Source organism: Schistocerca piceifrons, chromosome 3 (assembly GCF_021461385.2).
Source record: "Schistocerca piceifrons isolate TAMUIC-IGC-003096 chromosome 3, iqSchPice1.1, whole genome shotgun sequence".
NCBI lineage: Eukaryota > Metazoa > Arthropoda > Insecta > Orthoptera > Acrididae > Schistocerca > Schistocerca piceifrons.
In genome coordinates, this window is record NC_060140.1 from 322,306,779 (window position 1) to 322,318,885 (window position 12,107).

Genomic DNA, 12,107 nt, shown 5'->3' on the forward strand with positions numbered 1-12,107 from the left:
TGAAAGTGCAAAAAAAAAAAAAAAAAAAAAAAAAAAAAAAAAAAAAAAAAAAAAAATATTGTGGAAAAAATGCACATACAGAGGGGCATTCTTGTGTCGACACATTGCCTCACTGTGCAACCAGTCTGCTATGTATCCCCTGCTTTGTGAGCCCATGCTGCATTTATTGCGATCAAAAGTGACAGTAGACAAAGGAGAATCTAAACAACAGAGGTATGAGTAACGTGAAGACAGAATATTGTGTTGAAAATTTCAGAGGGTCACAGCAAGATTTTAGATTTTCTGCTTGGGAAACTGCAGCGATAAGGCAGCAACTTATGTATCAGTTTGAAGTACTTTTTTCGTATTCCGAAACAAAGCACTTCAGTGATTACTCCTGAAAGTCAGAAATAATTATAGAGGTTCTTTGTTGTTATTTATGTGAAGGTTAATAAACTTTCATGGCTCATTTGTACTTTATTTTATACAAAAAAAGTTGTTTACACAACTTCAATCGTGAAAGATTAAATGCAAGTTAACATCCTCGTACTTGATTAATATTAATTTAATAGTTGCCAAAATACATTAGGATTGAGGTTGTTTTTCCAATTTCGTATTTTTGCATCATCAATATTCTTCATTTCTACTTCCAGTAGTTTTTTGAGAAGCTACACCTACCCTCCATCATTTCTCTTGTTCATATTTCAGGCTTCCCAGTTGTTGCACTATAACTCACCATAGCCTGAACATTTGTCCACACTTCTCACACTCAGTTTCATTGAATCTGAGGCTTATATTCCCAATTTTCCCCACTTAGAAGGTTACGGTATGTTATTCTTTACCATAGTATGATCAGAGACTTGTTACCTAATAGCACTTAATGTTCAGGGCATCACATCTCAAGTTTTTATTCAAATCATCTTTGGAAGCAGCAGCATTCCAGACGACTTTTCTTTATAATCATCTATAAATTTACGCGTGCTTCCTCTGGGGTCAACAGACACTACTACATGTTAATTGGTTCACAGCTTAGCCTCGACACACTACGCTCTGTCACACACAGTCTCCAGCTGCCTTTTGTCTGCTAAAAAGCACAGAAACTCCCACCACAGTCGAGAAGTTGTGTGCTAAGCGGACAGCCTCCATTTCTAGGAAATTTTGCCCACACAAATGTGCATTCTTAGCTGTGCTGTTGGAAACTTATTCACATGGCAAAAGTTGAACAGAAAATAGACATAGCGTGGACGCACCTTTACTGCGCATGTGCAACTACAAACGTGTGGGAATCCCACGCTTGGTGTTGCCTGTGCTCATGTGCCTTACATCACATTTCTGTTTAGAATTTCATGCTTAGTGGGCATAAAATGACCATGTGCAACATGTTGTTAGGAGGGCATTTACGGAATTGTTGTACTTAGGGCAGTATTGTTTCATTATGTCCTATCCACGTAAGGAATGCAAAATAAGAAAGCATTTCTTGGCGTAATATTCATTTCAAAACAGGACCCCACGGCTCAAAGTATCCTAATATTTTGGAATGCGGCAACTTAAACACAGATTTTCTTAAAATTATTATCAGTACTCTGCAACACTTATCTAGCATTTCCAATCAGGTTTCATGACCTTTTCAAACAGTATAAAAATTAACAAGGTTATCCGTAAAATGAAGGTTATCCGTAAAGCAAAGAAACTGTAAGATTGGCAGTTTGTATTCTACTCCAGGAGTAAATGTAAAGTCTTGTGGGTAGGTACAATGATGAAACACAGTGTGCTGCCAGTCTATAACTTAACAAAGGATGGTGTTCTATAAACTTAAGACTTAAACAACACATATTAACAAATAACGTCATGTCCAGAGAAGGTAGGAAACGTGATCAAACATGTCTTGTGATCGAAACAAGCTGTGTTTCACAGAAAGCAGATTTGTAAAATTCTGCTAAAGCTGTCAATATATTTGAAACAAAACATTTTATTCAATACCACTGACCAAATTTGCCTGTTTAGCCAGCTTCAATTGAATGTTTGCGTAACTTCACACACATGTTGCATTAACAGATTTCACGTTATGTCATAAAAGAAACAGGGCATCAGAATACCCCATGAGCAACGGAATTTTGTACAACATACTAAAATGCATTAATTCAGCTTGAAGTGCACACTCCTATGTCCAGATTCACACTGAAGTATGCCCCTACAGGAATTAAGCTTATCAGTGTGGCTTTCAGGATGCCAATTTTCTTGGCGGTACCAGTGCGTATTATCTCACGATTCATTTGCTACTATGGCATTACACCAAATGTGCACTTTAAACTTGGTGAACAGTTGAAACAAGCCAACAGTGTTGAATGAAAAACTCCATTTTGAATAAACTGACCGCCTCTGTGGGAAAGATTAAGGAAAGCCAAATTTCTTTAGCAAGTGAACAAAAATAACTGATGTTCTGCAAGAAGATTATTGCTCAATTGCGAACACTGCGGAAATAAAATAAAATCAGAAATCTAGACCTCTTAACATATTTCAGTCTTTCACCCCAGCCAAAGAAATCCGTTTTGTTTTCATTTGACGTGAGGGCTGTAAATGAAGAGAAAACAGCAAAATCATGAAATGTTTACACAAGTCACATTGAGACTACATGCCCCCACCCCTTTCCACTACAACTCAGACTGCTCTGCGCATGCGCCAATGTTGCAGTTTGGTGTGCTCAAAAAAATTCCCTGGGTAGTGTCTGGCTTACACAGCTAAAAGCCACACTTCATGTAGCCAGAAAAGGGAGAAGTTGCTGCTCAAAAGCAACTTCAGCTCTGCACATGCGCATAAAGCCTGCTGGCAACTAATCAAATGAACCTAACGTAAACTGTTATGACGCCACACTTATCAAAAGCAGTGTACTGTTACATAGTTTTCATCCTAAAGCCTTTGACACATTCTTCTGCCATCAAACACTTTTGTATGCACTGTGTTTTGTTGTTTTAAATTACGCATTTTCTTTGCCACTTACATTTTATTTTGATGTTTTTCTCTGATTTATGTTTTATTACTAAAGTATTATTTTGCGGTAGTAGGCTAAAGCAATATTCTCTGTTAGAGTATCTGGAAACTAAAACAATGAGAGATTCCTGGGTTTGTCCCAGATGAAAAACTTCCTGGGTTTATCTCAGGATTTCTCGGTTGTCCCGGGGTGTATAAACCCTGATTTGATAGAGTAGTAGTGTAGAGAATTAATGACACATACAACAACAGAAGTTTCCAATTAAATATGCAGAGCAGTATACCAAGTAATTTGATTCATTTGCTGCTTTTCACCAAGGTCAAAAGTATTCACCCACAGATGCAGGTGTGATTTTGCTTTAATGCCACTGAAGCTCCGAGGCACGGATGAAAAGAAGAGCTTCAAACCCTACTGCCACTAAATCTTGGAGGATAAGCAGTAAATACAGAATCACTATCATCAGCTTGTAATGCTGCACTTTGCTCAGTTATTTTTCCTCTAACTTATAAACTTTCCGCAACAGCTACAGACCACACACAGCAAGAAAATAGTGACAGTATATAGAGGTATTAAGATGTTGGTACATATTAAGATGTTGATAGACAACTTTTTACAAACCTTGGAATACATTATATGGTTCATTCTCATGAACATCAAGTGCTGCAGCACGTATGCGACCTTGCTTTAGTGCTGTAGCCAAGGCATCATCATCCACGAGGCCACCACGTGCAGTATTCACCAGGAAAGCCCCTTAAAGTAACAAAAAAGGAACTGTAATTGGACTAGCAACTATACTGCAATATAAGCTAAGAAATGCATTACTGAAGTATGAAGCAATACTGTATTAGCATTTTTCTGCTTAACAAATCCACTGCTAATTAAGAAAGTTTCTTGTTTTAAATGACTCAACATACGGAATACTTAACAGTGCCTTTCTACAAAAATTGTGTGTGTTGAGTGAAAATCCAATACAAACCTGGCCTCATCTGTTTGATGGTGAACTCATTTATTAAATGATGGTTATGCTCATTTAGAGTGCAATGCAGCGACACACAGTCTGACTGGAATAGTAAATCCTGAAACAGACCATATTGCAAATCATATGACTAAACCTAAAAAACACCATTTAATGTGTACAAAATCTTAACATTAAAATGTTCGAGGATGCTTCTAGTGTCAGTGGACCACAGAGCGAACACTGAGAACCACAATGGACCAAGAACTGAACACCAGCGCACACTAAACTAATGGGGTAACGCCTAAGGATGTTGCTAGCAGAAGCAGAGTACAAAGGGAACACCTGGAGCCAAAGCAGACCAAAAGCAGAACGCCACTACGCGGACAGGTGCACTGGACTGAAGGGTGAATGTCTAAGGACACTGCTAACAGGAGCGGAAGATAGACGGAATGCTTGGAGCAGGGCATAGAGGGGAGACTGTAAGTATAAATACTGGATCTGTTCTTCTCAATAAACAGTGTCCAGTAGCACCTGGTGAAACCAGTCTAAGGATCGTACATAAATGACAACAGTATCTGGCAGAATACCAAACACCTCAAAATATAAAAGAGCGTATCGTTTGTTAGCAATGGAACATCGAATAATTCATCAAGATGTAGAAAAAATGTTGGACGACAGGGGTAGTTCTCGTCAGACAGAAGGATGGCAGTTGGTGGTTCTGTGTGAATTACAGGGAAGTTAATAAAGTAACTAAAAAGATGTTTGCTCTCTTACATGAAGCAACGATGCACTGGATTGTTGGAAGAGAGCCAAGTTTTTCTCAACTCTGGACTTGTACTCTGTACTGGAAAATAGAATTAGGTGAGACTGATTGCAAGGAAACTGCATTTAAAACTCCAGAAGGCCTGTACAAATTGAAAGTAGTAACATTCAGTCTGTGGAAATGACATTTTAATATCTTTGAAACTATTGATTAACACACAAAAAGCCAAAGCTGTTTGTAATTGTCTCAGACAAGGTGGCCTAAAACTTAATCCAATAAAGTGTCCCTTTGAAGTTTAAGAAGCCTAAATACTGGGACCTCATGTATGAAACAAAGGTGTGCAGTCAGACCCAGAGAAGGTTACAGCTACAGCTGAATTTACTATTCCTAGAAACACTTTTCATTTGAGAAGCTTCCTTGGATTGTGCTGACATTATTGGCATTTTGAAGTCTTTCATATCTGATGCTAAATTTATAGAGGCTCAATCACAACAAGATTCTTTCTATATCCTACGAAAAGCTCTAAAAAGTGACCCTTTGCTTGATCTGTGTGAAGAGATAGCTACAGAGATGCTACTGGGCATGAATTTGGTGCAGTTCTGGTAAAAATTTCATACAAAAAAAAGAGATGGTAATAGCGTTTGCTTCCAGGACAGTTAAAAAAGTTGAGAGAAACTACTGGATAATGAACCAAGAGTGTTTTGCTGTTATTTGTGTCATATGAAAATTTTGACAGTATCTCAAAGGAAGGCCACATTCAGTTATTACAGGTCCATCATTCACTTTGTTGACTGATTAGGCCCTAAGGACCCATCAGAACTTGGGGGATGGGCACTACATCTTCAAGAATATGGCATTACAATAGTGCAAAGAAGTGGGTTCATTGCAAGAAAAATTTTGACCCCTCTGGAATGTGCTACCTACCACTGGTACCTGAACACATGCACTTATGTTGCACAGAAATACCCCAACATCCCTGAAGCCAGTCTTTTAGGATTATTAAAACATATGACAGAATCTGAAAGAGCTTTTCCTGGAGAGAGTTATTTAGAATTGTTCATCACAAAGTGTTGCACTGTCAAGAATGCCAGAGGAGGAATCTGGTTCCCCAGAAAACAAGTTGACATCTCATACCTATTCTAGCAGCAGAAACACCTTTCCACTGAACTGGAATTGACCTAATTTGGACTTCCACTAATGGTAAAACATGGATTATTGTTTGTACATCTTACCTAAACCTGCATTTCCCAAACTGTGCACTGCAGAACACTGGTGTTCCGTAGGAAGTGATTAAGTGCCCTGTGTGAAACTATTAATAATGATCTTTTTTTGTGACACTACTGGTGATATTAACTAACCTTCAAAGTGAACAATGTTTTCCCATACGTATAATGTTTCTGAAAGTGTTCCATAAGCTTGCGATTCCCAAGTTCTTCATTTGAACCTGTGGCTGAGAAACAAGAAAGAAACCATACTATCTATGTAACTCAACATGTACCAGAGGAACTGGGATGAGGTGTTATCTTTTGTGACATTCGTCTACAACACCATCAAATAAGGAGTAACTGGATCTACAACTTGGCAGTAACAATGGACACTGTGTTCCCATTTCATCATGATGTCAACAGCAATAACTTGAGACAGTTGTCAACCAAGGCTGAGAAATTTTTGTCAGTTAGCTTTACTCCGCATGATGCCGACTCAAGAAAAGGTCTACGAAAAGCCTGACGTGAGCATATCACCCTATTTTGTTGTAGCCTGGCAATCTTATCTGTATCTTTACTCCTGTTCAGCAGTTTGGTATGCCTGAAAAGCTTCAGACCATATAGCATTGTAAGACAGTTATTTGCTGTTACTTATGAAGCCAGAGATTTTGATCACTGTACTAGATGATGAAAGATTAGAGACATCGTCCATGTCCTTCAAAAGAAGTATTATATGGCTCCCACCAAATCAGAATAAATTCAAGGCTTCAGCACACCTCAAGAAGGTGGAAAGTGATGAAAAGTGTGACATCGACAAGTTCAAGCAAGTCCCCCGCCAAAGGAGGCACCAGCCCTTGGTAGCTAGGGGATGCAGGACTGATGAATTGTTCCCTAACTAGGACTACTTGACATCAAGATGCTGCTCTTTTAAGGAGGGAGCAATGTCACAAATGAAAAGAAGTAAATATTGGTATGGTGCAATGAATAAAGTGTTGGACTCTCGCGTGAAGGGTCGTGAGTTTGAACCCCACCCTCACTGTCTGTCAACATTCATTTCTAGTACCTCCTAGATATTCTGAGATACAGTTCTCTGGAAAAATCTCTCCCCCCCCCCCCCCCCCCCCCGTGTGTGTGTGTGTGTGTGTGTGTGTGTGTGTGTGTGTGGGGGGGGGGGGGGGGGGGGGGGGGGGGCACCGAGTAATCTTCTGACTGGAATTAGTTCGCTCCATGCTCTGGCATGTGTGAGGTGAGCATTCAATTCATCTTTCTAAGTTTAAACCAGTGTTCGTTAATCTTCTAGCTATGAGGGTGGTTTGAAAAGTTCTCTGAACGGAATAGAAAGAAAGTACTTACATCACTGAAACTTTTATATTTTACAATATAATCTCCTTGTAGATTAATGTACTTGGTCAAACAGTGTTCCAGTGCCTTGATACCATCTCGAAAATGAGTTTCCTTCAGGCCTGCAAAATAGTTGTCAACTCTGGCTATCAATTCTTTTTGAAGTGAATCTTCGTCCACCAAGAAAATTTTCAGTTTTGGGAAGAGATGGAAATCTGACAGAGCCACATCAGGTGAATAAGGGGGGCGTGGCAACAATTCATACCTTACTTCATGCAATTTTGCCATGGCGATGGAACATGTGCGGGCGTGCATTGCCTTGATGAAAGATGACTTTGTTCCTTGCTAAACCTGGTCTTTTTTTCATGTATCTTTGTTGCAATTTGTCCAGGAGTTTAGCACAGTATTCTCCAGTAATTGTTTGCCCAAACAGAATCCCCTTCGCATCCCAGAACCCTGATGATATGACCTTTCCTGCCTAAGGAATTGTCTTTGCTTTCTTTGGTGGCAGAGAATCTGCATGTTTCCACTGCTTTGACTGTTGTTTTGTCTCTGGAGTATAGTAGTGCACCCACATTTCATCTGTGGTCACAAACCGGCGCAAAAACTCTAGTTCGTTTCTCCTAAAACAGGCCAAACATTCTTCCGATATGCCCTTTCTCATGCATTTTTGATCCAACATCAAGAGTCGTGGCACCCAGGTTGCAGATAATTTTTTCATACCTAATTCTTCAGTTAAAATGTGATATACCCTTTCCGATGACATCTGGCAAGCTTGAGCAATTTCACGCACTTTCAATCGGCGATCCTCCATGGCCATTTTGTACATTTTTGCAATGATTTCTGGAATAGTGACACATCTTGGCCGACCACTGCACAGATGATCATCTAAACTCTCCCAAACAAATTTAAATTAATTTGTTCACTTGGCAACAGTTGAATATGAAGGAGCAGAGTCCCACAGTAAATTCTGGAAATCAGCATGAATGTCCTTTGCATTTATACCTTTCTTTACTAGTACTTAATCACTGCTCAAATCTCTATTTTTTTTCCATCTTTGCAAATCACTATGCGGGAACAACAACAGAGCCATGTGTCTGCCACAGATCTCTTCCAAGAGCACTGATGTTGCATGTCTTTACAGGTAACAGTCCAACAAATATCATGTGAACAACTGGTCGCACTAGCACTGACCTCTCGTGGCGATTCCGAGACCTTTGTAAACCACCCTCGTATGTCTAAGGATGCCCAATTCATGTCACAATAAGATACAGACATAGTTTTAACAACTGGGGTTTTGCTGACACCAGATTATAAGCGAATAAAGCTTATTTATTTCAAAGAAAATGAGTGGTGGTGGGTGGGGGAAGATTGCCGATCACTTAAGGGAAAGTTTGAGTGGAAGGGGGGGGGGTTATAAATTACGATGATGATGATGATAAGGAATAGGAAAACATGAACATAGAAAATGGTGGGAAAGGAAAGGAAAGGAGGAAGGAAAGGAAAGAAAATGAAAATGTGGACAAGCATGAAAATGGGGAGAAGCATGGAGGATAAAATGGGAAACCACAACCGTAGATTAATAATCAGGTTATGGTTCAAATGGCTCTGAGCACTATGGGACTTTACTTCTGAGGTCATCAGCCCCCTAGAACTTAGAACTACTTAAAGCTAGCTAACCTAAGGACATCACACACATCCACCCCCGAGCCAGGATTCAAACCTGCGACCGTAGCAGTCGCGCGGTTCCAGACTGTGGCGGCTAGAACCACTTGCCACTCTGGCCGGCTAATCAGGTTATGAACTAATTAGTGCCATGTTAGTGAAGTTTGTATAGGCTACCAACAACTGTTTTACTAGCCGTATCAAAGGCAGCTTGAAGAATAATTTACACTGCAGCAGGTACCAAGAAGAAGAAGAAGAAGAAGAAGAAGAAGAAGAAGAAGTGGTGGTGGTGGTAAGCACATTTACTCCTCAGTAGTAGTAGTAGTAGTAGTAGTAGTAGTAAGCACATGTACTCCTCAGTGGTTCGTATATATCCACCGTGTTACACACTGTTTCGAAGGACCTATTTTGCGAACTACTTTTTTGTTACAATAACCTACAAAATAATGAAATCAGTACATACCTGCAGGGTATAAACACGAGTAAGTCCAAGGGACTTTTCGATACCATCCGGCAAGTAAGGATCATAGAAAATCACGTTGAAGCCAAAAGCTTTTGCACGTAAAGCAACAGCTGAACCAATTCTACCTGAAATTAAAAATGAAAAAAGGTCAGCAGTGTTGTATCATTACATACAGTTACATTTATTGTCAAAAAGTTTTCACATCCCAATAACATGAAGACAAATCCACCTAAACAAGGATCAGCAAATCAATCAACCAGGTTCACATAAAACACATTGCTATCATCTGCATGTTACACACAAAGGCATCTATACTCAGAATCTATAGTTGAATTCTTTTATCTTGGTGGCTCGCGCATGCCCGCCCAGACGCGGGAGAGTGCTGCGTTGCCAGTTGCACACGACGCACGCGCCAATAGAAGCAGCGCCATAGTATAGCTAGTTTGCAAGCTTACGTTTAGGGGGGAGAGCGCAGTTCATGAAGTAAAGCCACCACGGCCGCATTAACCCTTTCGCTGTTACAAAGACGTGCTCCCTGCATTCCGCGCTGTGCGCGATTTTGTCACTGCACTGCTCGCCTGTGCAGACACATGGTGTTCCCACTGCTTTGACACACTTATCATTCGATTCCACAAAAACTATTTGGCCCAAAAATTAGATTTTTACCTGTCTTCTTGACTGATACCTTCCCCCATAAATGACTTAATTTTGTTTCGATGTTCAACGCAGTTATTATGCAGCATTAACTGTAGTAAACCATTGCACGAAGTTTTGAAGAGTTTGCAGAGGTAGAAGTCCATAGCGTATACTTTCCGTATGGTCAATTTTAGTTGCCACAATGTTGAGAATGAAATGTGGACAAGATACCTAAATTTCATATAAAATTTACTGTGTAACAATATCTCATTTAAGTACCACATAGGTGTCGTACGTAATATTGAGAAATGTTCCGTCTTTCCCGACTGTAACAAAAGTTTTATTTACACTGAGCACGTTTGGCTTTATTTTAAAGCACTTCAATGAATCAAAAGGAAGTAGACAAAATACACTCCTGGAAATTGAAATAAGAACACCGTGAATTCATTGTCCCAGGAAGGGGAAACTTTATTGACACATTCCTGGGGTCAGATACATCACATGACCACACTGACAGAACCACAGGCACATAGACACAGGCAACAGAGCATGCACAATGTCAGCACTAGTACAGTGTATATCCACCTTTCGCAGCAATGCAGGCTGCTATTCTCCCATGGAGACGATCGTAGAGATGCTGGATGTAGTCCTGTGGAACGGCTTGCCATGCCATTTCCACCTGGCGCCTCAGTTGGACCAGCGTTCGTGCTGGACGTGCAGAGCGCGTGAGACGACGCTTCATCCAGTCCCAAACATGCTCAATGGGGGACAGATCCGGAGATCTTGCTGGCCAGGGTAGTTGACTTACACCTTCTAGAGCACGTTGGGTGGCACGGGATACATGCGGACGTGCATTGTCCTGTTGGAACAGCAAGTTCCCTTGCCGGTCTAGGAATGGTAGAACGATGGGTTCGATGACGGTTTGGATGTACCGTGCACTATTCAGTGTCCCCTCGACGATCACCAGTGGTGTACGGCCAGTGTAGGAGATCGCTCCCCACACCATGATGCCGGGTGTTGGCCCTGTGTGCCTCGGTCGTATGCAGTCCTGATTGTGGCACTCACCTGCACGGCGCCAAACACGCATACGACCATCATTGGCACCAAGGCAGAAGCGACTCTCATCGCTGAAGACGACACGTCTCCATTCGTCCCTCCATTCACGCTTGTCGCGACACCACTGGAGGTGGGCTGCACGATGTTGGGGCGTGAGCGGAAGACGGCCTAACGGTGTGCGGGACCGTAGCCCAGCTTCATGGAGACGATTGCGAATGGTCCTCGCCGATACCCCAGGAGCAACAGTGTCCCTAATTTGCTGGGAAGTGGCGGTGCGGTCCCCTACGGCACTGCGTAGGATCCTACGGTCTTGGCGTGCATCCGTGCGTCGCTGCGGTCCGGTCCCAGGTCGACGGGCACGTGCACCTTCCGCCGACCACTGGCGACAACATCGATGTACTGTGGAGACCTCACGCCCCACGTGTTGAGCAATTCGGCGGTACGTTCACCCGGCCTCCCGCATGCCCACTATACGCCCTCGCTCAAAGTCCGTCAACTGCACATACGGTTCACGTCCACGCTGTCGCAGCATGCTACCAGTGTTAAAGACTGCGATGGAGCTCCGTATGCCACGGCAAACTGGCTGACACTGACGGCGGCGGTGCACAAATGCTGCGCAGCTAGCGCCATTCGACGGCCAACACCGCGGTTCCTGGTGTGTCCGCTGTGCCGTGCGTGTGATCATTGCTTGTACAGCCCTCTCGCAGTGTCCGGAACAAGTATGGTGGGTCTGACACACCGGTGTCAATGTGTTCTTTTTTCCATTTCCAGGAGTGTACATTAAATAAAACTGTGGACTTACAAAAACATTAGGACTTGAATATACCGTCTATCAGTGAAGTGCTCTGAGCTATGTCAAATATAATTTTTGTGTGTGGCACACACAAACATCATTTATTTGCTAAAACACTGATCAGCCAACACAATCGTTGAATATTGTGTTACTGCGGCACAAAACTACGAAAGGTGACTTGACAATGGAGGAGACAAAATACTGTCCACTGAAGATGCTTCAAAAGAGAGAAACGCGTCTGGTCTAAATAAGTCGCTTA

The 12,107-nt window shown here is 41.7% G+C and overlaps 1 protein-coding gene across 4 annotated transcripts in view; it reads right to left on the reverse strand.

Moving 5' to 3' along the window:
- The window catches only part of LOC124787843 (C-terminal-binding protein), a 202,787-nt gene that overhangs the window by 56,604 nt on the left and 134,076 nt on the right, over window positions 1–12,107 (reverse strand). For all 4 annotated transcript variants that reach the window (XM_047254793.1, XM_047254790.1, XM_047254791.1 and 1 more), the window contains exons 5-7: window positions 9,364–9,488; window positions 3,945–4,044; window positions 3,587–3,718 (exon numbers count right to left, since the gene is read on the reverse strand). In XM_047254793.1, coding sequence (XP_047110749.1) covers window positions 3,587–3,718; window positions 3,945–4,044; window positions 9,364–9,488 — 357 coding nt within the window. The remainder of the gene's footprint in view (window positions 1–3,586; window positions 3,719–3,944; window positions 4,045–9,363; window positions 9,489–12,107) is intronic.